The sequence below is a fragment of the Anomaloglossus baeobatrachus genome, chromosome 12 (assembly GCF_048569485.1).
Source record: "Anomaloglossus baeobatrachus isolate aAnoBae1 chromosome 12, aAnoBae1.hap1, whole genome shotgun sequence".
NCBI classification, from domain to species: domain Eukaryota; kingdom Metazoa; phylum Chordata; class Amphibia; order Anura; family Aromobatidae; genus Anomaloglossus; species Anomaloglossus baeobatrachus.
The window spans coordinates 55,839,009-55,862,468 of record NC_134364.1 but is presented as its reverse complement, the minus strand read 5'-3'; the positions used below and the strand labels follow the sequence as shown (position 1 = coordinate 55,862,468).

Here is a 23,460-nt window from a genome sequence, read left to right as displayed (position 1 = left end):
GCAGTAATATGCCAATGATGCACAACCGATGGGGGCGGGTACGCACGCTAGCGATATCGGTAACGATATCGCAGCGTGTAAGGCAGCCTTAAGTCTAAAAGGGCTCGTCCGGTTTCCAAAACCCACTTTTACATATCCACGATATTTGGTGGAATCGGAGTAGAAAGTATTGCCCTGAACTCTTCAGAATTTATCCTCCTGCTTCTGTCTTCAGTCACATCATCAATAAACACTAGTGACCCAGGGCCATTCTTAGCCCTGCATGTCCGGCCATCACACTGCCTCCTCCATGTGCGACAGAGGATGTGGTGTGGATCATGAGCCGTTCCAAGCCTACTCCATAGTTTCCTCTTCTTATCATTCTAATACAGGTTGATCTTGGTCTCATCCGTCTTCTGCTGCTTTTCTAGATCTGGGCGGCTTCTTTAGATGTTTTTTGGCAAAGTCTAATCTGACCTTTCTATTTTGAAGGCTGATTAATGGTTTGCACCTTGTGGTGACCCCTCTGTATTTGCACCTTGTGGTGACCCCTCTGTATTTGCTCTATTGAAATCTTCTCTTTATGGTAGACTTATATACTGAAACACCTACTGCCTGGAGAGTGTTCTCCACTTGGGTGGATGTCGTGAAGGGGTTTTCCTTCACTAAGGAAAGGATTCTGCAATCATCCACCACCATTGTCTTCCATGGATGTATTTTTCGTTTTAGGCTACTTTCACACATCAATTTTTTTCACATCAGGCACAATCCGGAAGAAAAACAGATAAAACGGATCTGTCGCCGGATCAGTTTTATCCCCATTGATTTGTGTTAGCGCCAGATTGTGCATGATGGCCTTGCGTTGCATCCGTTTTTTGCCGGATCCGGCGTAATTGGCTAATGCGGCGGCCGGAACGTCTCTTGTAACGTTTTTCGTCTCTGACAAAAAAAAAAACACATTGCGCCGGATTTGTCGCGATACGGCGTGATTTACAATGGACACCTGTGGACGCCGGATACGGCGTAATGCGGATGCGGCAAAAAACGGATGCGGCTGCCGGATCTGTTTTTTTTTTTAAACTGAGCATGCTCCAATTTATTTAAAAAAAAAAAAAAAAAAAAAAAAAAAAATGGATCCAGCAAAAAAAAACGGACGAAACAGATGCAAAAACGGATGCACCGGATCAGTTTGATGGATCCGGTATACCGGATCTTTAAAATTAAAAAAAAAAAAAAAAAAAAAAAAAAAAAAAAGGGATCCGGCGCACCATTTTTGCAAATACTGCACCGGATCTGTTGCATCAGGCACACGCTGGATTGTGCCTGATGCCAAAAAACTGGTGTGTGAAAGTAGCCTCATACGATGCACCCCAAATGCAGAGATAAAATAGGTTAAAAAAAAAAAAAAAAATGGGGTCCAACTTTGGTCTTGTCTTACCGGAGGGGGGGGGGGGGCGGCAGCGGTGGTGGGGTGGAGTCACAGGAAGCGGTGCTGGTGGAGTCTGTCCTGGCAGCGATGGGGTCTGTCCCGGCTGTGGAAGCTGCGGTGACTGTATGGAGCAGGCCTGTGCGGCAGATGTCCCAGATGCTGTGTCGGCGGTCTGGGCTTCAAAGAAATGGAGCCCGGGGTGGCGCGTGCGCAGATAGAGCTCTCAGCCAAGAACTCCATCTGCGCACGCGCTGACTCTGGGAGCCATCATTTGAACCCAGAGCATCTGGGACACCCGCCGCAGCGGCCTGCTCCATACAGCCACCGCAGCCAGCACAGAAAGGCAGCCAGCCGCTTACCTGTACAGAGAGGCAGCTAGTCGCCCGCACAGACAACTCAGCGCCAAGTCTCCACCTTCCGTAAGCTATATTTTCAGATTTTAAGATGCACCCCTCATTTTCCTCACAATTTTTTGGGAGGAAAAGTGCATTTTTAAACCGAAAAATACAGTAGTTTCATTCACCACAAAAGCAGCAAAAATCCTGCCGTGGTGTTTTTTGCACTCTTTGCTTTCAAAAAGGTGAAAATAGCAGCAAAAACGCTGAAAGATGGACACGCTGCTTCTTTCAAAAAAGCAAGAGTTTACCATTTCAGTCAGGAAAAAAGCAATATCGTGTGCAGGAGATATTGGAAATCTCATCGCTTTTACCGGTACTGTACAAAGCAGCTTTTAATTTGCAAAAAACGCATGAAAGAAAAAAAAAAAAAAAAAAAAAAAAAAAAAAAAAAAGCATAAAAAAAAATGCAACGTGTGAACACAGCCTTAGGCTAATTAGTATGGAAATATCCTCAAATTAAAGCGGAGTCTGCACTTTAAGCCCAGACTGACTATAAACCTTTACATTGAATATGTTTTGGTAAACAGATAAAATGGCAAAAATTGGGTCTCCGTCCGAATATTTCTGGACTTAACTGCAGTTAAATAATAAAGGAAAGTTGTAACTAAGAAAAGTAAATAAGTAATTGATGAGCCCCTTTCTGGACCTGGGGAGGAGAACGGCTACAAAAAGAAGCCACAATGTCAGTCAATTGCACGGATATCCCACTGATAGCAAAATGAACCGTGTAATGATCTATTTTCCCCGTTGGGGGAGGTGTTAATATATTAGTACATATATACACATATCACAATACAAACTAGCCAGCAATAAATGTGTAGGACGTGGCCATAGCCCCCTCCGGCCCAGAAGTGTGGCCTGTGCACTTGGTGTTACAGATGTCCAGGGTCTCTTCTCCGCTTCCGTTTTGTGCTCCATCAAGCTCCCGCCAGTAATGGGTGCTGACAATCCCTTTCTGAATGGCAGCCGCTCTTACACAGGGAGGAGGGTGCTGCTTGTAACGCTGCCATATGGCCAAGCCGAGCCCGATGTCACACACAGTCACATCACTGTGTAATTCCACATCCAGACTAATGTGCCCGCCAGTGACTGCGCCCCCAGACATTACTACTTAGCTTTCACCCATGAGTCTAATGCTGCATTATGGCCAAATGAAATAAATGGCGGCACAAACAAAGAAACAACGAAAAACAAACCTAAATTGCTGCAATTACAGCTGGATAGAATATTTCATCCTTTGCAAAAACTTCAAATGTATCAGACCTGTGAAAACTCTACACACTCAGCGACTGCTCAGCGCTGCACCGATGACCGGGTGACCCCGGTGTCTGTGATATGCCACACTCCGCTCAGTTTACATCCAGCTCTGTCATGCCAAGCAATGCCACCATCAGCTCTGCCAGGCCCAGTCCTGTTTATGCCCAGCAATGCCACCATCAGCTCTGCCAGGCCCTGCCCTGTTTATGCCCAGCAATGCCACCATCAGCTCTGCCAGGCCCAGTCCCGTTTATGCCCAGCAATGCCACCATCAGCTCTGCCAGGCCCAGCCCCGTTTATGCCCAGCAATGCCACCATCAGCTTTGCCAGGCCCAGTCCTGTTTATGCCCAGCAATGCCACCATCAGCTCTGCCAGGCCCAGCCCCATTTATGCCCAGCAATGCCACCATCAGCTCTGCCAGGCCCAGCCCCGTTTATGCCCAGCAATGCCACCATCAGCTCTGCCAGGCCCAGCCCCGTTTATGCCCAGCAATGCCACCATCAGCTCTGCCAGGCCCAGCCCCGTTTATGCCCAGCAATGCCACCATCAGCTCTGCCAGGCCCAGCCCCGTTTATGCCCAGCAATGCCACCATCAGCTCTGCCAGGCCCAGCCCCGTTTATGCCCAGCAATGCCACCATCAGCTCTGCCAGGCCCAGCCCCGTTTATGCCCAGCAATGCCACCATCAGCTTTGCCAGGCCCAGCCCCGTTTATGCCCATCTCTGACACGCTCAGCTCCGCCAGGCCCCAGCCCTCTTTATGCCCAGCTCCGCCAGGCCCAAGCGCTCTTTATGCCCAGCTCCGCCAGGCCCCAGCCCTCTTTATGCCCAGCTCCGCCAGGCCCCAGCCCTCTTTATGCCCAGCTCCGCCAGGCCCCAGCCCTCTTTATGCCCAGCTCCGCCAGGCCCCAGCCCTCTTTATGCCCAGCTCTGCCAGGCCCCAGCCCTCTTTATGCCCAGCTCTGCCAGGCCCCAGCCCTCTTTATGCCCAGCTCCGCCAGGCCCCAGCCCTCTTTATGCCCAGCTCTGCCAGGCCCCAGCCCTCTTTATGCCCAGCTCTGCCAGGCCCCAGCCCTCTTTATGCCCAGCTCCGCCAGGCCCCAGCCCTCTTTATGCCCAGCTCCGCCAGGCCCCAGCCCTCTTTATGCCCAGCTCCGCCAGGCCCCAGCCCTCTTTATGCCCAGCTCTGCCAGGCCCCAGCCCTCTTTATGCCCAGCTCTGCCAGGCCCCAGCCCTCTTTATGCCCAGCTCCGCCAGGCCCCAGCCCTCTTTATGCCCAGCTCCGCCAGGCCCCAGCCCTCTTTATGCCCAGCTCTGCCAGGCCCCAGCCCTCTTTATGCCCAGCTCCGCCAGGCCCCAGCCCTCTTTATGCCCAGCTCCGCCAGGCCCCAGCCCTCTTTATGCCCAGCTCTGCCAGGCCCCAGCCCTCTTTATGCCCAGCTCTGCCACATCTGTATACAATCTCCAGTAACAGCAGTTGGAGCAGCTGCAGCACAGAGTTTTTAGGTCTTGATTCCAACTTCTGCTTCATTTCCATAGCGGCAGCAGGTGCTGAATTAACATAACAATGGCGGGGGACTCCAGCGTCCAGTGAAAAAGTAACAAGCAAAAGAAATAACTGGGGCAGAGGAAGAAAACAAAATCTATACATTGCAGCCCCTTACAGCGTGGGCACGTGGAGGGCTCATATTCACTTTATTTGCAATGTCTGTTTGCATATATTTCACGCACAAATGGTCAATAGAGAGTGCTACGGCTTTACTGTATGGAGACATCTGTCAAGAAATCCTCCAGACATACAATGGTCACTATGAATGCCGGGATGACCCAGAGCGACAAACGCTCCAAATTCCATATAGCAACACCTCAGGCCAAGTGCACAGTGCGGGGGCACCCAGCGAGGGGCGTATACTCCCAACAGGGTCCTGGCATCCAGCCACCATAGGGGACAATTGACAAAAATAATGTGTAACTGGACACCATACTTCAGCCATGTATATTCATAAAAGTGCACTAAGAAACTGAAATACATGGCCTTTTTTTGTGCAGAACAATATGCAGCAGAAAATAAATGGGAACATGGAGTTTTTCGAGGCTTTTTTTGGAGCAGAAACTCCAAAACTTTGGAGTTTTTGTGCAGTTTCTGCTCCAAGAGTAAAAAGCCTCGGTGATCCGGCAGCCTTACGATATTTCTGGTTCAGTCGGGTCGGTTCCCTTAGTGCCGCACACTTCCGCTTACCGTGAGCCGATCACGTCGAACAGGTGCTTCCAGCGGTCGTTGACCTTGTTCAGCTTGTTCTCGATCTCCTTGGAGCGGGCCTGGTTGCTGGCGTGGATGAGTTGGTCTCCGATTTGCTTCAAGTGAAGTTTATTTTCACTGAAGAGATTTATTTCCTCCATACAATCCTACAACATAATCACAAACAGTTACAACAATGCAGTAATAACCTACAGGACACCCCAAGTGAACCCCGCACTCCCAGGATATTGGATATCTCCAGGATACCGCGTGTGGAGCCAGCTCTCATCACCTGCGTATTACTGATACCATGAAAACAGACACTAGGATGGTTCCCCACCAATATATTATGGCTGTTATTCACTATTATAATTTCTTAGAATATGGCAGGAAAGTACCGGCCAGTGGGTCTGGTCCCCGCGTTACAGGAACACAGCAGGTAAAACTGTAAAGGTTGGTGGGTCTAGTCTCCGCATTACAGGAGCACAGCAGGTAAAACTGTACTGGCCGGTGGGTCTGGTCCCAGAGTTACAGGAGCACAGCAGGTAAAACTGTAAAGGCCGGTGGGTCTGGTCTCCGAGTTACAGGAACACAGCAGGTAAAACTGTAAAGGTCGTTGGGTCTGGTCCCCGAGATACAGATGCACAGCAGGTAAAAATTGTACTGGCCGGTGGGTCTGGTCCCCGGGTTACAGGAACACAGCAGGTAAAACTGTAAAGGTTGGTGGGTCTAGTCTCCGCATTACAGGAGCACAGCAGGTAAAACTGTACTGGCCGGTGGGTCTGGTCCCAGAGTTACAGGAGCACAGCAGGTAAAACTGTAAAGGCCGGTGGGTCTGGTCTCCGAGTTACAGGAACACAGCAGGTAAAACTGTAAAGGCCGGTGGGTCTGGTCCCCGAGTTACAGGAACACAGGTAAAACTGTAAAGGCCGGTGCGTCTGGTCTCCGAGTTACAGGAACACAGCAGGTAAAACTGTAAAGGCCGGTGGGTCTGGTCTCCGAGTTACAGGAGCACAGCAGGTAAAACTGTAAAGGCCGGTGGGTCTGGTCTCCGAGTTACAGGAGCACAGCAGGTAAAAAACTGTAAAGGCCGGTGGGTTTGGTCCCTGAGTTACAGGAGCAAAGCAGGTAAAACTGTACAAGATCTGGCCGGGAGGGGGTGTAGGACACAAAAAGTCGCAAGTGTCGTGCTCAAACTCCTGAGGTTACACTATTCTGTCTGGAGTGCATCTTTAGGACTCGGAACTTGAGAGACCCTGTCAGCACAAAACAACTGTTCAAACAAAGCACAGGAGATCAATACATCGGCGCAGCGTCCCACCTACTTGTTTTCCATCCATCTTCATCTTCTCTTCTTTGATTGACAGCTGTGACTTGCATGAACCAGATTGGAGAGAGAGATGAGAAACCAGTAGGTGAACTGCACTGTGTAATGAGTGCATGTGCTTGGTTTGAACAGTCATTTTGCGCTGGCAGCCAGAGCTGTCAATCAAAAAAAAGAGAGAGGAGGGCGGAGGTTGAGAGAAAACAAGCAGGTGGGAAGGTGCACTGAAATGTTTGGTTCTGCCCTGATGCATCAAGCGCTTGTGCTGGGTTTGAACAGTCATTCTGTGCTGACAGACGCTTTTCAATGCAGTCAGTGACACACTGCACCAATGACGCTGTTCTTTGCTGCCATCTGTGTACCCGGCTGTACCATGAATTGCTGCATACTGGCACATGGCTTCAACGCGCTTCACGTGTATGTGGCAGAAAACCACAAACAGAGCAGCAATTCAGGTTCAATTCGGTGCACATTTTTACTGTGTGGGATCCCTTTTCTTGTCCGAAAAATAATAAATATATTTTAAAACTTTTCCTAGTCACTAATCAATAAAAAAAAAAATGGACGGATTTCAGACAACACCTGTTTTGTTTATTTTTTTGAGAGGGGGCAGAGCCTTGATTTTGAATGGGTTTGATAAGCAACTTGGATCAGAGACAGACGAGTCTCGGTTTTATTCTGTGGACACTCTGTCAACCTCAAAAAACCATGGACGTGGGAACAGTGCCATAGACTATACCGGCCATGTGCGTGAGGAGCGTGGATAGAACATGTTCGAGAAACACAGGTGTCTGAATGAGGCCTTATGGCTAATTGAGTGATTAGGTTACCATTACCAATTGATCATGGAGGGACGTCCAGCCATGACCTTATCTTTGGAGGACGTTCCACATGAGCTGATGATTGGGAGTACCAACATTTGAAGCAATGTAGGAATATAGAGAAGGTAGAAGTGTCTTTGGTGCCACCAGTGCCATCGTATCGGTGGATTACATCTCATACCCTGAAATACAAATTACGTCTGCTCCACATCCATCTGTTCTCCATGTACCTTCTGCAGCTTCTCGATCATCTCCTCAATGTTCACGTCGCCGGTTTGTAACACTTTGCTCTCCATCTGGGTCAGCCAGTCGCACAGCTCCTTGTTCTTCTCATTGAATACGTTCCAGGCGTTGAGTCGGTCCTCGATCTCCTGCTTCCTCATAGACACCTATAGAGGAGGAAAAGTCAATCTTTAGTAAGACAACAACATGGCAACAGGACAACCAGAAAATCTGTCACGTCAGCAGCAGGATACACGCAACCCTGACATGGGATAATAGCTTAATCAATCCATTTACCTCGTCTGTGACATTTATCAGCTAATTGGATGGAGACAGACCATCTTTGCCTTGACGACAACTCCCACCGGGCATCAGTGTCACTCACTGCATTTCTAAATTTGCAGTTAATGGCTGATGCACGCCGATCACCACCATTGAGATGTAATTGACATTGGTCGTGAGAAAAATTTGCTCACACACACACACACACACACAACACACCACACCACACCACACCACACCACACCACACCACACCACACCACACCACACCACACGTCTGATCAGTTGTGTTGAAGGAAACAGGCATGGTCAGGCTTCTGGCCTTTGGCTCAGCTACAAAGGCCATAGACATGGCATACCAGTTGGCCAAACCATCACTTAGTCATCACCATTTCCATACACAGTAATGTAATTTATTAAGAGGGCAGAGAGGAGCAAAACCTAGGCTCCACTGATCTCCAAAGGAAGGTGACAAGTAGTAACTTAGGTTGTCCTCCATGGTTGGTCGGTGAAGGTTGCTGTCATAGATGACAAAGCCGCTAGTTAAAATACAACTCTCTGGACAAAATAGATTATTTCTGCCAAGTTTCCATTAGGCACCAACTGGGTTTCAACTAACGCAAGTGACAACGACCTCCAAAAACCCAAACAGCAGATCAACTTTTTGGTAAGTATCCATATCTGGGCACGAGAAGGTGTTAATGGTCGCTATAAAAGACATAGCATAGGACACATCACCAGGTAGTAGAACGTTGATCAGACTTTGCAGAAATTCCTTTCAGATGTCTGGAGAAGAGTTTTAGGTGTTTCTACCAAACTCATCCACAACAAGACCCTCATTAGTTAAGTGATGGATGAACGCTCTGTAGGAAGATCGATCTTGGTGTAGCCTAGATAGGTCCACCAGGGTCTTTTCCACCTAGATAGGTCCACCAGGGTCTTCTCTGCTGTTATCTTGATAGTATCAACCAATCCGGTTGCTGGTCTTACTCTTTCAATTCTTCCGATCATGTTGTCCTTCTCCAGTGATTCCTCTCTTAGTATGAGGTTTCCAAAGTAGGCAAGTAATAGCTTGGTGACCCTTGCTTCGAGTGACATGTCTGGCTTGATTTGTTCCAAAATTGGTTTGTTTTTGCCATCCATGGTACTGATAACATCCTTCTCCAGCACCGCATTTTAAAGGCGTGGATTCTTCTTCTTCTGTCTTGTTTTTTTATCATCAAGGTTTGGCATCCATATGTTACTACAGATAAGAAAAGACTATGTACGATGCGAGACCAGACTATGTACGATGCGAGACCAGACTATGTAGGGGTCGTGTCTTCCTCACCAGTTAGTGATTACAGTTAAAAAAAAAAAAAAAATCATCATTTCAATGTGGATCACCCTTAAAACATGGCTGTTCTCATCAGCGACATCACATGACATTTTCAGACTGTGTAGTCCTGACATTTCCCAACAACGGAAGGACAGGCATTGAGATTACTTCTTGGCTGCACGTGTGTTTCATCACCTCCTCCGTTACTATGAGCTGGGCCACATCCCCGCTCTATAATGCGCAGTGACAGCACGTTTCAGCACACGCATTCACATAATCCATTTAACCGGCTTTCCTGCATTAGCACATATTGTAGATTACTGTACGGCAGGCCACACTCAATGGAAACCATGAAGCACAAATTGCCAATTGCAAGTTGCATGATCAAAAAATATATTTGTGCAACTATTGCACAGCCGCAATTTTGCTATTAAAAAAAAAAAAAAAAAAAAAAAAAAAAAAAAAAGAAGAAGAAGAAGCCAAGTTGCAGCTAAAATAATTGTGCATACATTGTAGGAACATAATACGGATTTACTAACCCAATGAATGTCTATGATGGTCATATTACAGCGCCGGCCTCATAAGTGACATTTTACAACATTTCACCCACACACTACAGTGAAAATCCACAGTGGCGCTTTGGATTCACATCTCCAGCCTGTCCATCTCTCCTGTGGATTTTACTATGCGGGACGCAAAAGGATGAAATTTGCAGCACAAAAGCACTTGGAGCGAATCTTGCACCCACGGGCCACAATCCCATGTGTGGGAATTTTCATCATCATTTTTTTGTAGGTGTGCGCAGCAAAATATGAAAATACTGTTTATTAATTTTTTGGTGTCAAGCATTTTTAGAACTGAAAAATGCAGAAAACAACAGCAAAAAAATAGGACAGATCTGCAGCACCGGAAAATCACATCCACTTTTATTCTGCACAAAAAAAATAAAAAACAAAAATCGCATTTATGCTCCATTATGGTGCAGACTTGGTGCTTTTTTTTTGCCAAGGATTCCAATGCAAAACAGTGATCCATGCTGGAAATAAACAAAGTCGTTTATTTTTTTTGTTTGTTATTTTTCAATATTTCCTATTGTAACACATCCAAAAAAAATTCTGTAAATACGTCCCATTACTGCACGGTAAATATTATCACCTAAAACAATAATAGGAAGTTGCAAACTATAAACGCCGGGACCCGGGACCCGACCACCCACCGGGACCCGACCACCCACCGGGACCCGGGACCCGACCACCGGGACCCGGGACCCGACCACCGGGACCCGGGACCCGACCACCGGGACCCGACCACCGGGACCCGGGACCCGACCACCGGGACCCGGGACCCGACCACCACCGGGACCCGACCACCACCGGGACCCGGGACCCGACCACCACCGGGACCCGGGACCCGACCACCACCGGGACCCGGGACCCGACCACCACCGGGACCCGGGACCCGACCACCACCGGGACCCGGGACCCGACCACCACCGGGACCCGGGACTCGACCACCACCTGGACCCAGACACAAAAGTACCACCTGGACCAGTGAGGTCGGTTCCCCTCCACTGTGACAAGGTTATACATTAGCATAGTCTCTAGTGATCCACATAGGGTACCAACACAGGCACTAAAATCCGGCCAGTCTATTGTTGGACAGAGCCAAAGCTTGAGAGCGACTGTCAGAGGCAATCCTATCATTTTATGAGATTTTCATCCTCGGTAAAAGAATTGCCAAATTGCGTAACAAAAAAAACAAAACAAAACATGTTGCCAAGAAAGAATAATCACCACTGATGTAGCAGAGCTGTAATAGTTGTTTTGCATTATTTATGGCTTTACATAGGACTGCCAGTAAAGTACTATGTATTAGTGATACCACAATGTTCTGCAACAATGTAACAAGTGTGTGCACACGACACAGATGCAGCAGGATGTGGTGCAGCACTCACCCGCAGGCACAGCTCTTCCCATTGCCGGTGTAACGCCTCCACCTGGTTATGGAGCACGATGCCGTCGTCCGCTATGATGTATTGGGATAGCTCGGACTTCATGTCGTCCAGGTCCCTCAGGCTGTCTCCCCACTCATCCAGGGCTTCCTCCAGCTCCTGCATTGAAACAAGGGACAAGCCGCACAGCTTCAGCTCTGGCTTTTTGCAAAACCTGTTTAATCTTGTGATTGGTCAGTGGGGGGAGGGGAGGCTGGGGAGGGGGTGGTGTGTCCAGGCACAATCACTGTGGGACAACTGCATGGGGCTGCTGAGCCGCCCTCATCTGGCACTCAAGGTGTTAAGTACAAGGAGACCTGGGAACTGTACAAGGAACAGGCTGGGAAGGAAGAGCTGGGATAAAACTTCCTGACTGTTTACTTATGGTGGACCTTGAAGGGTACAATTCTGCAGCGGTTTTTTTCAAGCATTTTATGCAAATGAAAGCTGCTTTTTACAGCATCAGCAAAAGCGATGAAATCCCAGAAATCTCCTGCACACTACTGAATGAAATGGAAAACTGCTGCGCTTTTGAATGAAGCAGCGTGTCAATTCTTTCAGCGTTTTTGCAGTATTTTTTCACCATTGAAAGCAACGAGGAAGTGCAAACACTCAACCGCTGCGTTTTTACACTTTAATTTTATTAAACATATACCGTAATCAAAAGCCAAAACAAAAACCAGCCAAAAGACAATGAAAAACGCAGCAAAAGACGCAACAAAAAAAAAACCCCAACAAAAAACGCAGCAAAAGATGCAACAAAAAAGGCAGCAGAAACAGCAGCAAAAGACGAAACAAAAAACACAGCAAACAGCCAAAAGACGCAACAAAAAAAAAAAAACAGCAAAAGAGGCAACAAAAAAAGCAACAAAAAACGCAGCAAGAGATGCAACAAAAAAGGCAGCAGAAACAGCAGCAAAAGACGAAACAAAAACACAGCAAACAGCCAAAAGACGTAACAAAAAAAAAAAAACAGCAAAAGAGGCAACAAAAAAAGCAACAAAAAACGCAGCAAGAGATGCAACAAAAAAGCAGCAAAAACAGCAGCAAAAGACAAAACAAAAAACACAGCAAACAGCCAGAAGACGCAACAAAAATTACAGCAAAAGACGCAACAAAAAAAGCAACAAAAAAAGCAACAAAAGACGCAATAAAAAAGGCAGCAAAAACAGCAGGAAAAGACAGAACAAAAAACACCACAAAAACATCCAAAAGACGCAACAAAAAAAAAGCAACAAAAAACACAACAAAAAAAAGCAGCAAAAGATGCAACAAAAAAGGCAGAAAAAAAGCCGCAAAGATGCAACAAAAAAAGACAACAGAAAAAGCTGAAAAACCTGCTTTTTGGCAGCAGCTTTTTTTTTTACTGCCAAGAACAGATTTTGGCTGCAGATAAAAAACACTGTGTGAACAAAGCCTAAGGCAATGTTTCTCCATAGTCATCATTATAAAGGCACAATGGGGAAAAAAAATAACCTGTGCAAAATAAAATTAAAATGTATAGGCTACCGTATAAGCATGTAAAAAAAACTCCATTGAAACAGCTTGACACATTGATTGGCATGGATTCATGCTATAATTTATAATTATTGGAAATGTACAGTGCTGCTAGGCCCCTCCCCTCTCACTAAGTCCCGCCCATTCTCAAAAAAATTGTTGTAAAACAGAGAAAAGAGCAAATATGGCACAACTAATCACTCTTTCAAATCAGAAAGCTAAAAAGAAATGCCCCTCCAAGTGTAAAATGTTGGGGGTCACAGTATATCCATCAGTAGAAGACCTTTACTTTAAAGGGGTTGTCCATGATAAGAAAAATACGGCTTCATATTCCAGAAACAGCGCCACCCCCTGACCATGGGTGGTGTCTGGTATTTTAAATCAGCCCCACTGAAGTGAATGGAGTTGACCTGCAATACCACGGGCAACCTCTGTTTGAGGGGGTGGCGCTATTTCTGTACAAAAAAAAAGTAAAAATATTATATCCATCTATATATCTATCTATTTATCTATCTAATATATATATATATATATATATATATATATATATTAGATAGATATATAGATGGATATAATATTTTCACTTTTTTTTTGTACAGAAATAGCGCCACCCCCTCAAACACAGGTTGCCCGTGGTATTGCAGGTCAACTCCAACTCCATATATATATGTATGTGTGTGTGTGTTTTTCTAAGAAACCGATACTCCTGTATCCCCTATAGTTAAACCCTGAGAGCAGCTATGCCATGGGATTTAGGAAGAAGCTCATGTTAACCCATGAGGCATATTTGCCAACTGCCCCCGGGGCAAGGCTAGAGGGGATACAGAGAGATCGGTGGTCCCTGATGCCCTTCTGCTATGTAAGAAGACACCTGCTGACCATCTATGTGTATGGGGCCCCTCTACTCTTTTTTTTGGTTGAGAAGGATTGGACATATTGAATTTTCATGCCCAATCCCCCCCCAGGGAAGATAAGCCGCCACCAGAGCTATCAGACATCAGCTTATTGCTCATTGTAAGGGGGGGAGGACGATGAATCCCTCACTGTCCCTCCATGTTGTTGTAGGGCGATACCTTCAGAGGTCCCTTGGCCAGTTGTAGCTCCTCGTGGAGCGTCGGCAGGGGGTCGTCCACTCTCGCTTTCAGGTCATGGAGAGTTTTCCTTCTGTCTTCGATTAAACGTCCAAAAGTGTGGATTTTCTACAGAAAACAATAAGGAACAGCAGCTTTGCTTGATATTGTATGTCAGCCAATATTCAATCACAATTATATATCTATCACAGGACTAGAAAAACATGGCAGATTTCTTCCAAAACAGCGCCACACTTGTCCACAGGTTGTACGTGGTACTGCCACTCAGCCCAATGCACTTCAATGGGGTTGTGTTACAATACCAGACACACCCCATGGACGGGGGGCAGTATCTGGAGGCAGCCATGTTTTTCTTTTCCTGGAGCCGTTACCTGAGTGACCCCAGTGAGGTGTGTGAGGGTCTCCCGCAGCTGCCGCGCCGTGTTCCGCCACTGCTCCTGGAGGTGATTCACATCTTGTTGAAGCAGCAACTTAGATTCCGGCTCAGCGACTGACAGCACGTCCTTACAATGGCCGACAGCGGTGACATAGCCCGGCTGTAATCTGCGGAGGCGTCTCTCCTGGTCCTGCTCAGGAAACAGTAGAATCATTTATGGCAGATGGAGAGATGCATTTTTTTCTAATTTATTTTTAATTTCTGATGATAGCTGTATATAGAGGTGAGGAGGAGGTGAGCTGTGACATCACCTCCTCCTCTGACTATTGTCATTAGTGGATTTTATGTTATCTACTGTATGTAGAGGTGTTATCAGTCATTGTGCAGGAGAGGAGGAGGTGAGCTGTGACATCATCTATTGTCAATGGTGGATTTTGTGTGATTAATGTTTATAGACTGTTATTAGTCTTTATACAGGTGGGAGGAGGAGGTGAGCTGTGACATCACCTATTGTGAATGGTGTATTCTGTGTGAATAATGTATATAGAGTGTTATTAGTCTTTGTACAGGAGGAGGTGAGCTGTTTCATCACCTATTTTCATTGGTGGATTTTGTGTGATTAATATATATAGAGTGTTATTAGTCTTTGTACAGGAGGAGGTGAGCTGTGATATCTATTGTGAATGGTGGATTCGGTGTGATTAATGTATACAGAGTGTTTATAGTCTTTGTACAGGAGGAGGTGAGCTGTGACATCACCTATTTTCATTGGTGGATTTTGTGTGATTAATGTATATAGAGTGTTATTAGTCTTTGTACAGGAGGAGGTGAGCTGTGATATCTATTGTGAATGGTGGATTCGGTGTGATTAATGTATACAGAGTGTTTATAGTCTTTGTACAGGAGGAGGTGAGCTGTGACATCACCTATTGTGAATGGTGGATTATGTGTGATTAATGTATGTAGACTGTTATTAGTCTTTGTACAGGAGGAGGAGGAGGTGAGCTGTGACATCACCTTTTGTGAATGGTGGATCCTTTTATCTACTGTATATAGTGGCATTATGTTTTATTGTAATCCTGTCTGTGATGATAATGAGATGACTGCTGAGAAGTCCTCTCTACAGAACAGGAAGTCTATCACCAAGCTTAGTGACCAAAGTGAAAATTGAAGATTTTACTTTTTTAAATACTGAGAGGGAAAATAAATAAAAAGCACTGATATTAAAATAAAAAACAAACATATACAGTAATGTTTAACATGAAAGCTTGATTTTAACAATAAGCCATTTTCTGATTATATGTTCCCTTTATTCAGATGCTGAATGTGGAATAAGGACAATATTTGGTTGCAGTATCTATGGACGTCAAAACCTGGAGTAGATTCCAAACACTATAAAGAAAAGCTTCATCTCCGTCACTTCCTTGTATTCTTTCTTTCTTTTGGTCTATGAATTATCGATGTAAAATACGGACCAATATGCGAATGGTTTGGTGGATTTGTGGATGATGATCACTGTGATCGGCGGTAATCAGTGGCAGCAGGTGCTGGATTTCTCTGCAGCACTCCCACAGGAGAGAAGAGGAACTGCATGACTCTCATTAAAATCAATTGGCTGTCAGTGTGTTGGGTCCTCCAGCATAAGATGTTTTTTTTTTTTATGCTGCTCTTAACAGTGACAGGTAGGAGGTTGGATCCCTTAATATTATTTCAGATTCTGCAACCTCTTTGCTCATTGTCTATATAATCCCATTTGGGAACAGGTTGGTTGAATCTCTTCTTGGCTCTCAAAAGTATTGAAAATCTTAGCAAACAAGTGGTAAGGAGGCGATCTTGGTGTAATCAAGCACCATGCCCTGCTGTGCAAATTGGTTAGGACTAAGGCCCCCTTCACACGCCAGTGATTCCGGGACATATGATGTCCGTTCTCATGTGTAGCAGAGACATGGACACACGTAGACCCATTAAAATCAATGGGTCTGGGCACACATCTGTGTTTTTTCACAGACGTGTGTCCATGTGATGCACATGCGTGTCCGTGTGCTCCATACGGAGACATGTCTGTTTTTCTCTGGCAGCACTGATGTCACACAGTGGTGCGATCCGTGTGACACGTCCCGAAGAAAACATGTGTCTGTGAAATAATATGATTTTCTATACTCACCTGTCCCCTGCGCTGCTGTCTTCGGCGCTGCTGTCACTTGCTTCCGGACCCGCTCATTATGCTTATGAATATTCATTGCACCTCGAACCCGGAAGCAGCAGCAGTGCTGGAGACATCAGCACCACAGACAGGTGAGTAAAAAGTTCCTGCTCTCCGTGTGCTATCACGGATAGCACGCGGTGAACACTAGTGAGCCAAAATTATGGCACGCGGAGGGCCATACGCACTGTCAACACAACCGTGCAAAACACAAACGTTTTTCCACTGACGTGTCAAAAGGGCCTGATAGGAAGCCTTTTAGCATAAAATGACTATTCAAACCAAGCACCAAGGTGTGGCCAAACGGTTCCGCGCACCTTTCCATCTACTTGTTTCCAATCTAAAGGCAGAGCTGTCAATCCAGGAATAGGAAGGAGGAGATAGATGAACTATAAGCAAGTGGGAAGGTGCACTGGACTCTTTGGCCATGCTGTGCTTGGTTTGGACAGTCATTTTGTGCAGACTGACTCACTCTTCACGGCTGTTAGGGAGATCACATTTCCTACCTTGAAGTCATACACCAGCTTTTGTGTGTTGTATATACTGTGACATTTCTGGCGGTGGACGCTGGACAGAGCTTCTTGTATGTCACGTAAATGCTGCTCCAGGCTTTGCTTGGAGACTGTGAACTGCCGCCATTGCTTCAGGAGGGCGCTTATCGCTCGCTTCTTCTGCTGCACCAGCCTGATCACGCTCTGCCACTTCTCTTTCAGGGACGTAAGCTTTAGAATAAACTCGGTTCTGGAAAGGAACAAACGTTTTATTATTTTTTTTTATTATCTATATACCGTATGTAAATGTGAAAACCGCATGAGTCACTAATAGAAGAGGAGGCCGCCAAGTAAAGCAAAGGGACAGGTGCCCGCCATGAGGGTTTGTGTTCTACATGCAAATTTTGGCAACGATTTTGCATGCATTTCACCCTATGGATTGCAGTCATGCAATAAGATACTGTCAAAAATTAGAGTTGAATATTGAACATAAATATAACCAGTATTCTTCTTAGGGACGTAACTACAATTGGTGGAGGATGTAGCGCTGGCGTCTCTGCATCCCTCCTTCTCCCCTCTGCAGGTATGCGCTCTCACTCACCGCTGCAGCCGGCTCTCTCCATGCTGCCCGGCGTCCCTGAGGTCCCCCACATGGCTTCTTCCTGCTTCCCCCTCCTGAGGCCTGTGCGCGTGTCAAAAATCCTCCGGGAGTGCTCCTAGGGAGTGCGCACGCACCACTGCCTTTCTCTTAAAGGCCAGCGCATCACTTACAGGAAGTGCCTCTCAACCTATCGCTGAGAGGCACTGGGTAATTAGGGCACATTCCCACTAGGGGAGGGGCCTGATCAACATCTTGAGTTTAGTTAGTTAGTTGTGTTCTGTCTAGCTAGCTAGCTGTTAGGTCCCCATGTTTGTCCTATCCTGCCCGCACCTGGTCCCAGCCCGTCCTGCCTGTTGGCACCTGGTTCCAGTCCTGTCCTGCTGGTAAATGGTCTGAGCCCATCCTGCCTGTTTGCACCTGGTTCCAGTCCTGTTTGTCCCTGGTCTCAGCCCGTCCTGCCCGTTGGCACCTGGTTCCAGTCCTGTCCTGCCTGTCCCTGGTCTCAGCCCGCCCTGCCTGTTGGCACCTGGTTCCAGTCCTGTCCTGCCTGTTGGCACCTGGTTCCAGTCTTGTCCTGCCTGTTGGCACCTGGTTCCAGTCCTGTCCTGCCTGTCCCTAGTCCCAGCCAGTCCTGACTGTTGGCACCTGGTTCCAGTCCTGTCCTGCTGGTAAATGGTCTGAGCCCATCCTGCCTGTTTGCACCTGGTTCCAGTCCTGTTTGTCCCTGGTCTCAGCCCGTCCTGCCCGTTGGCACCTGGTTCCAGTCCTGTCCTGCCTGTTGGCACCTGGTTCCAGTCCTGTCCTGCCTGTTGGCACCTGGTTCCAGTCCTGTCCTGCCGGTTGGCACCTGGTTCCAGTCCTGTCCTGCCTGTCCCTGGTCTCAGCCTGTCCTGCCTGTTGGCACCTGGTTCCAGTCCTGCCTGTTGGCACCTGTTTCCAGGACTGTACTGCCTGTCAATGGTCTCAGCCCGTCCTGCCAGTTGGCACCTGGTTCCAGTCCTGTCCTGCCTGTTGGCACCTGGTTCCAGTCCTGTCCTGCCTGTTGGCACCTGGTTCCAGTCCTGTCCTGCCTGTTGGCACCTGGTTCCAGTCCTGTCCTGCCTGTCCCTGGTCTCAGCCTGTCCTGCCTGTTGGCACCTGGTTCCAGTCCTGCCTGTTGGCACCTGTTTCCAGGACTGTACTGCCTATCAATGGTCTCAGCCCGTCCTGCCAGTTGGCACCTGGTTCCAGTCCTGTTCTGCCTGTCGCTAGTCCCAGCCAGTCCTGACTGTTGGCACCTGGTTCCAGTCCTGTCCTGCTGGTCAATGGTCTGAGCCTATCCTGCCTGTTTGTACCTCGTTCCAGTCCTGTTTGTCCCTGGTCTCAGTCTGTCCTGCCTGTTGGCACCTGGTTCCAGTCCTGTCCTGCCTGTCTCTGGTCTCAGCCCGTCCTGCCTGTTGGCACCTGGATCCAGTCCTGTCCTGCCCGTTGGCACCTGGTTCCAGTCCTGTCCTGCCTGTTGGCACCTTGATCCAGTCCTGTCCTGCCTGTCTCCTGTCTCAGCCCGTCCTGCCTGTTCGCACCTGGTTCCAGTCCTGTCCTGCCTGTTGGCACCTGTTTCCAGGACTGTACTGCCTGTCAATGGTCTCAGCCCATCCTGCCCGTTGGCACCTGGTTCCAGTCCTGTCCTGCCTGTCTCTGGTCTCAGCCCGTCCTGCTTGTTGGCACCTGGTTCCAGTCCTGTCCTGCCCTTTGGCACCTGGTTCCAGTCCTGTCCTGCCTGTCTCCTGTCTCAGCCCGTCCTGCCTGTTCGCACCTGGTTCCAGTCCTGTCCTGCCTGTTGGCACCTGTTTCCAGGACTGTACTGCCTGTCAATGGTCTCAGCCCATCCTGCCCGTTTGCACTTGGTTCAAGTCCTGTCCTGCCTGTCCCTGGTCTCAGTCCGTCCTGCCTGTTGGCACCTGGTTCCAGTCCTGTCCTGCCTGTTGGCACATGGTTCAAGTCCTGTCCTGCCTGTCTCCTGTCTCAGCCCTTCCTGCCTGTTCGCACCTGGTTCCAGTCCTGTCCTGCCTGTTGGCACCTGGTTCCAGTCCTGTCCTGCCTGTCTCCTGTCTCAGCCCTTCCTGCCTGTTCGCACCTGGTTCCAGTCCTGTCCTGCCTGTTGGCATCTGTTTCCAGGACTGTACTGCCTGTCAATGGTCTCAGCCCATCCTGCCCGTTGGCACCTGGTTCCAGTCCTGTCCTGCCTGTCCCTGGTCTCAGTCCGTCCTGCCTGTTGGCACCTGGTTCCAGGACTGTACTGCCTGTCAATGGTCTCAGCCCGTCCTGCCTGTTGGCACCTGGATCCAGTCCTGTCCCGCCTGTACCAGTACAACCTGTCCTGTCCTCAGCCACTCTGGTGGTCCCAGCCTTGCTAGTGACCCTGCCTGTCCATTCTGCCTGTACTGTCTGCCTCAATTTACCCTGGTGGTCCCCATCTACACTTGAGACTCAGCCCCGTCTACTCCTGTGTCTGCTCCCACCCTGGGGTTCAGCTGCCACAGCCCTGGTCTTTATCCCACTAAATAGTGAGCCCAGGGTCACTCTGTGGTCCAGTGGGTCCACTTTTGCTCGCCGCAGTACCATCTCTGGTCGTTAGCGTTACAGAGGGGCTGCAATCAAACCCGGGCCAGGAGCTTAGGGGGCCCAAAAAATGCCCATATAAAAAGACCAGTACTGTTAAAGACTTGCAATAATTGGGGACATGTTGGAGCTCTTGCATGGTGGCCCATGAGCTTCAAGTTACGCCACTGATTCTACCATTGATGCCATGGTAAAGGGATAAAACAAGGTACCTGTTTTGCTCATCCTCCAATTCCAAGACACTCAATGCTTTGTTCACAAAAGTAGGTAAGATGTGCTCATTTATGGTGATTTCAGCTTGAAGTCTCTGAAAAAGAAGCCATTAATTTACATTATAACTATCCAGTATAATAGCCAGGGACAAGCCATAACATTAGAAATGAATTCTAGCTTATCTCATGGCAATGGCATTAAGGAATGGTTTGACAAACAATTCAAGGTGTGCCTATAAATTCTCTAGATTTCAATCCAATTCATCAACTCTGGGATATGTTGGAAAAACCAATCCAATTCATGGAGGCTGATTATCACAATTTTCAGGACTTAAAGGGAGAATGTCAGGATGTTTTTACTACTTAAATTAGTGATGTACCTGTATAGTTCAGGGTATAACGATACAAATGATATCTATCTTGTAATAAATAAATATACCAGAGTGGAGAAATCAAGCTTTGAGACCACATGCAAATTTGCCTGCAAATTGTGGGCGTGTCCATGGCTCTCAGTACATCACCACGCCCCCACACTAATTTGCATGTGGCTTCAAAGCTCAATTTCTCAGCCCTGGCACAACGGATTACTACAACACAGGTATCATTTTTATCGTTGTGGTCGGAGCTATACAGTCGTACTACCCATTTCTTATAGTATGTTATATTTTACGAAGCAGACAGGACTAATCACTGAATTTATTTCTCACATTAATTTCTGTTTCCGTTTTGAACCCACAAACAACTTTGTGTATTTTACGCATACACGCATGGGAATGGACCCAAAAAGAAAAAGGAAATTTTACCACCTATTAGAGGTTTCTTTAGGTCTCTCTACTAATAAGATCTTGACTACACAAACCTCATAGATTTCCTGTTGCTTTTTCAGGGCTTCAAACGTTCCTGCGATTCCCACTGTCAGATTGTCCTCCATCTTCTCCAGACACAGCATCCAGGTCTCGTAATTCTGGATGAAGTTATTTTTTTCCAGTTCAATCATCCGATGTTGCCTGTGTAGGAGACGTTATTAGGGGTCATTGATTGGAAATGCATCGGCCGATATGCGTTTATTACATAATAAAAGGGGTTTCATGTGATTATTTTTTTTGTACATGAGCCGTCTCTGAATTTGGGGTGATTTACATGAATGGTACTTAGCTGCAATACTAGAAAGACCCAACGATCTAGAGTGGAGAAGATGTAACAAAAAATGCACCAGTACAACCCCTTTAACAAAAGACAAATATTTGGCCTTGCAGTTTGCAAATAGCCAACTATGAGTGTCACAGCTAGACCCTAAAGACACTAAATGAAAATCAACGTTGACTGCATTTGTCAAATGGAGGTTTTTACAAACATCGCCAACTGTCATGGCGGTATCGGGATCTGTTTAGACTACAGATTCTGACACTCCGCCTGAAAACATCTCTGATGTCTGTGATTAGCAGAGGCAGACTTGGGTGTCATCCAACAGATTGGTAGTTCATAGGCAGGCTAGCAAGAGTTCATCTCTACTGGTCTACTTGTTTGGCTCCCCCACAACATATGATTAAAGGAGACTATCACATTTGCTCCCCTCCTATATATGCTGGCTGGACACTTCCATTAGTTCCAGCTATAGTTTAACTAAACTGGTGTGGTGAGCTGTTGTGATCCAGACTAACTGGTGGTTGTGGTACTTCTTGCTGTGAGTGGCTGTAGGATTAACCCTTGCTGTCTTTTTTTTGTTGCTACCTTCCTGCTCTTGCTTTTCTCCTGAGTCTCTCATTACTTGTTCCTGTGAGTTTGCAGGGTGTCAGAGTTTTGGTTTTCCCCTGTCTGTCTAAATCTGTGTTTCCATCTCACTCCTGCCCCTTCCTTGCCTGGTGGGAGGGGGCTATCAGATTAGTTCAGGTCAGAAGTATAGCCAGGCACGAGACACATGCATCTCCACCATTAGAGGTAACTTTGAGGTTATTGATAGCCTAGGGACCCCCAGTGTGAGAGACAGCTAGGAGCCCCATCCATTGCTTTCCACCACAGGTCCTCGCACCCCACAGCACTGTGTCTCAGGTTCCCCTGCCGGCTGGAAGCAATCGGTATCGCCAGATGTGGTCAGTGTGTGGGTGCGCAATTGTGTGTGTGATCTGATGTGTGTGTGTTTGTGATCTGATGTGTGTATGAGTGTGTGAGATCTGATGTACAGTATGTGAGTGTCGGCCAGAAGCAGGGGAGGACCGCGTAGAGCATACTTGCTAGGAGCGCCCGCCGAAGATCGCAAGAGGACCTGGGAGGTGACGCAGACGTCCATGTCTGGTAGGTGTGATGCTCCTGGGAAGGGAGGTTCTTAACCTATCCGTAACCGTGTTTTTCCAAAAATAAGCCCTAGTGCATTTTTCAGGGAAAAAACTAATATAAAAGACAGTGTCTTGTTTTCTGGCAAACACGGTATATCTATTTTTAAACGCCACCGGCACTTTACTAAATCAATAAACTCAATTGCCTTATTTCAAGAACTAAGAAGTCAAATAGGTTCATTCCTAAGGCCCCTTTCACACGTCAGTGATTCTGGGACGTTTGTGCTTTTTTTAAAACGTACCAGAATCACTGACATACGCAGACCCATTCTAATGAATGGGTCTGCTCACACGTCAGTGATTTGTCACTGCACGTGTCTCCGTGCGGCGTACCCGCATGTGCGTGATTGCCGCACGGAGACATGTCCATTTTTTTCTGGCATCACTGATGTCCCACGGACCACGCAGTGGTGTGGTCCGTGAAACACGTGCCAGAAAAAAACGTGCTTTTAAAATAAAAAACATTTTAACTCACCCGGCGTCCAGCGATGTCCTCTGCAGCCCGTTCTCCCTGCTGCTTCTGAGCCGGCTCATTATTGTCGCGCATATTCATTATGCGCGACACAGCCGACCCGGAAGCAGCTGCTGCGGGGGTCACCGCCGGCCGGATGCTGCACCGCGGGAGCGATCAGCACCATGGACAGCGGGAGCGCGCACAGGTGAGTTGTTTTCTAAGTGCAATCACGGGCCACGGAGAACGGAGCCCGGATTGCACTTAGACAACCCACGTGTGCGTGTTTTACACGCCAGTGAAAAACGTCACTGTTTTTCACTGACGTGTGAAACGGGCCTAAGAGC

General features: G+C 47.5%; 1 protein-coding gene across 2 annotated transcripts in view; it reads right to left on the bottom strand.

Moving 5' to 3' along the window:
* SYNE2 (spectrin repeat containing nuclear envelope protein 2) overlaps positions 1-23,460 on the bottom strand; it is a 518,190-nt gene that overhangs the window by 33,665 nt on the left and 461,065 nt on the right. For both annotated transcript variants that reach the window (XM_075330437.1, XM_075330436.1), the window contains exons 91-98: positions 21,189-21,336; positions 20,330-20,424; positions 16,931-17,165; positions 14,217-14,411; positions 13,828-13,953; positions 11,222-11,377; positions 7,677-7,835; positions 5,302-5,468 (exon numbers count right to left, since the gene is read on the bottom strand). In XM_075330437.1, the coding sequence (XP_075186552.1) occupies positions 5,302-5,468; positions 7,677-7,835; positions 11,222-11,377; positions 13,828-13,953; positions 14,217-14,411; positions 16,931-17,165; positions 20,330-20,424; positions 21,189-21,336 (1,281 nt within the window). The remainder of the gene's footprint in view (positions 1-5,301; positions 5,469-7,676; positions 7,836-11,221; positions 11,378-13,827; positions 13,954-14,216; positions 14,412-16,930; positions 17,166-20,329; positions 20,425-21,188; positions 21,337-23,460) is intronic.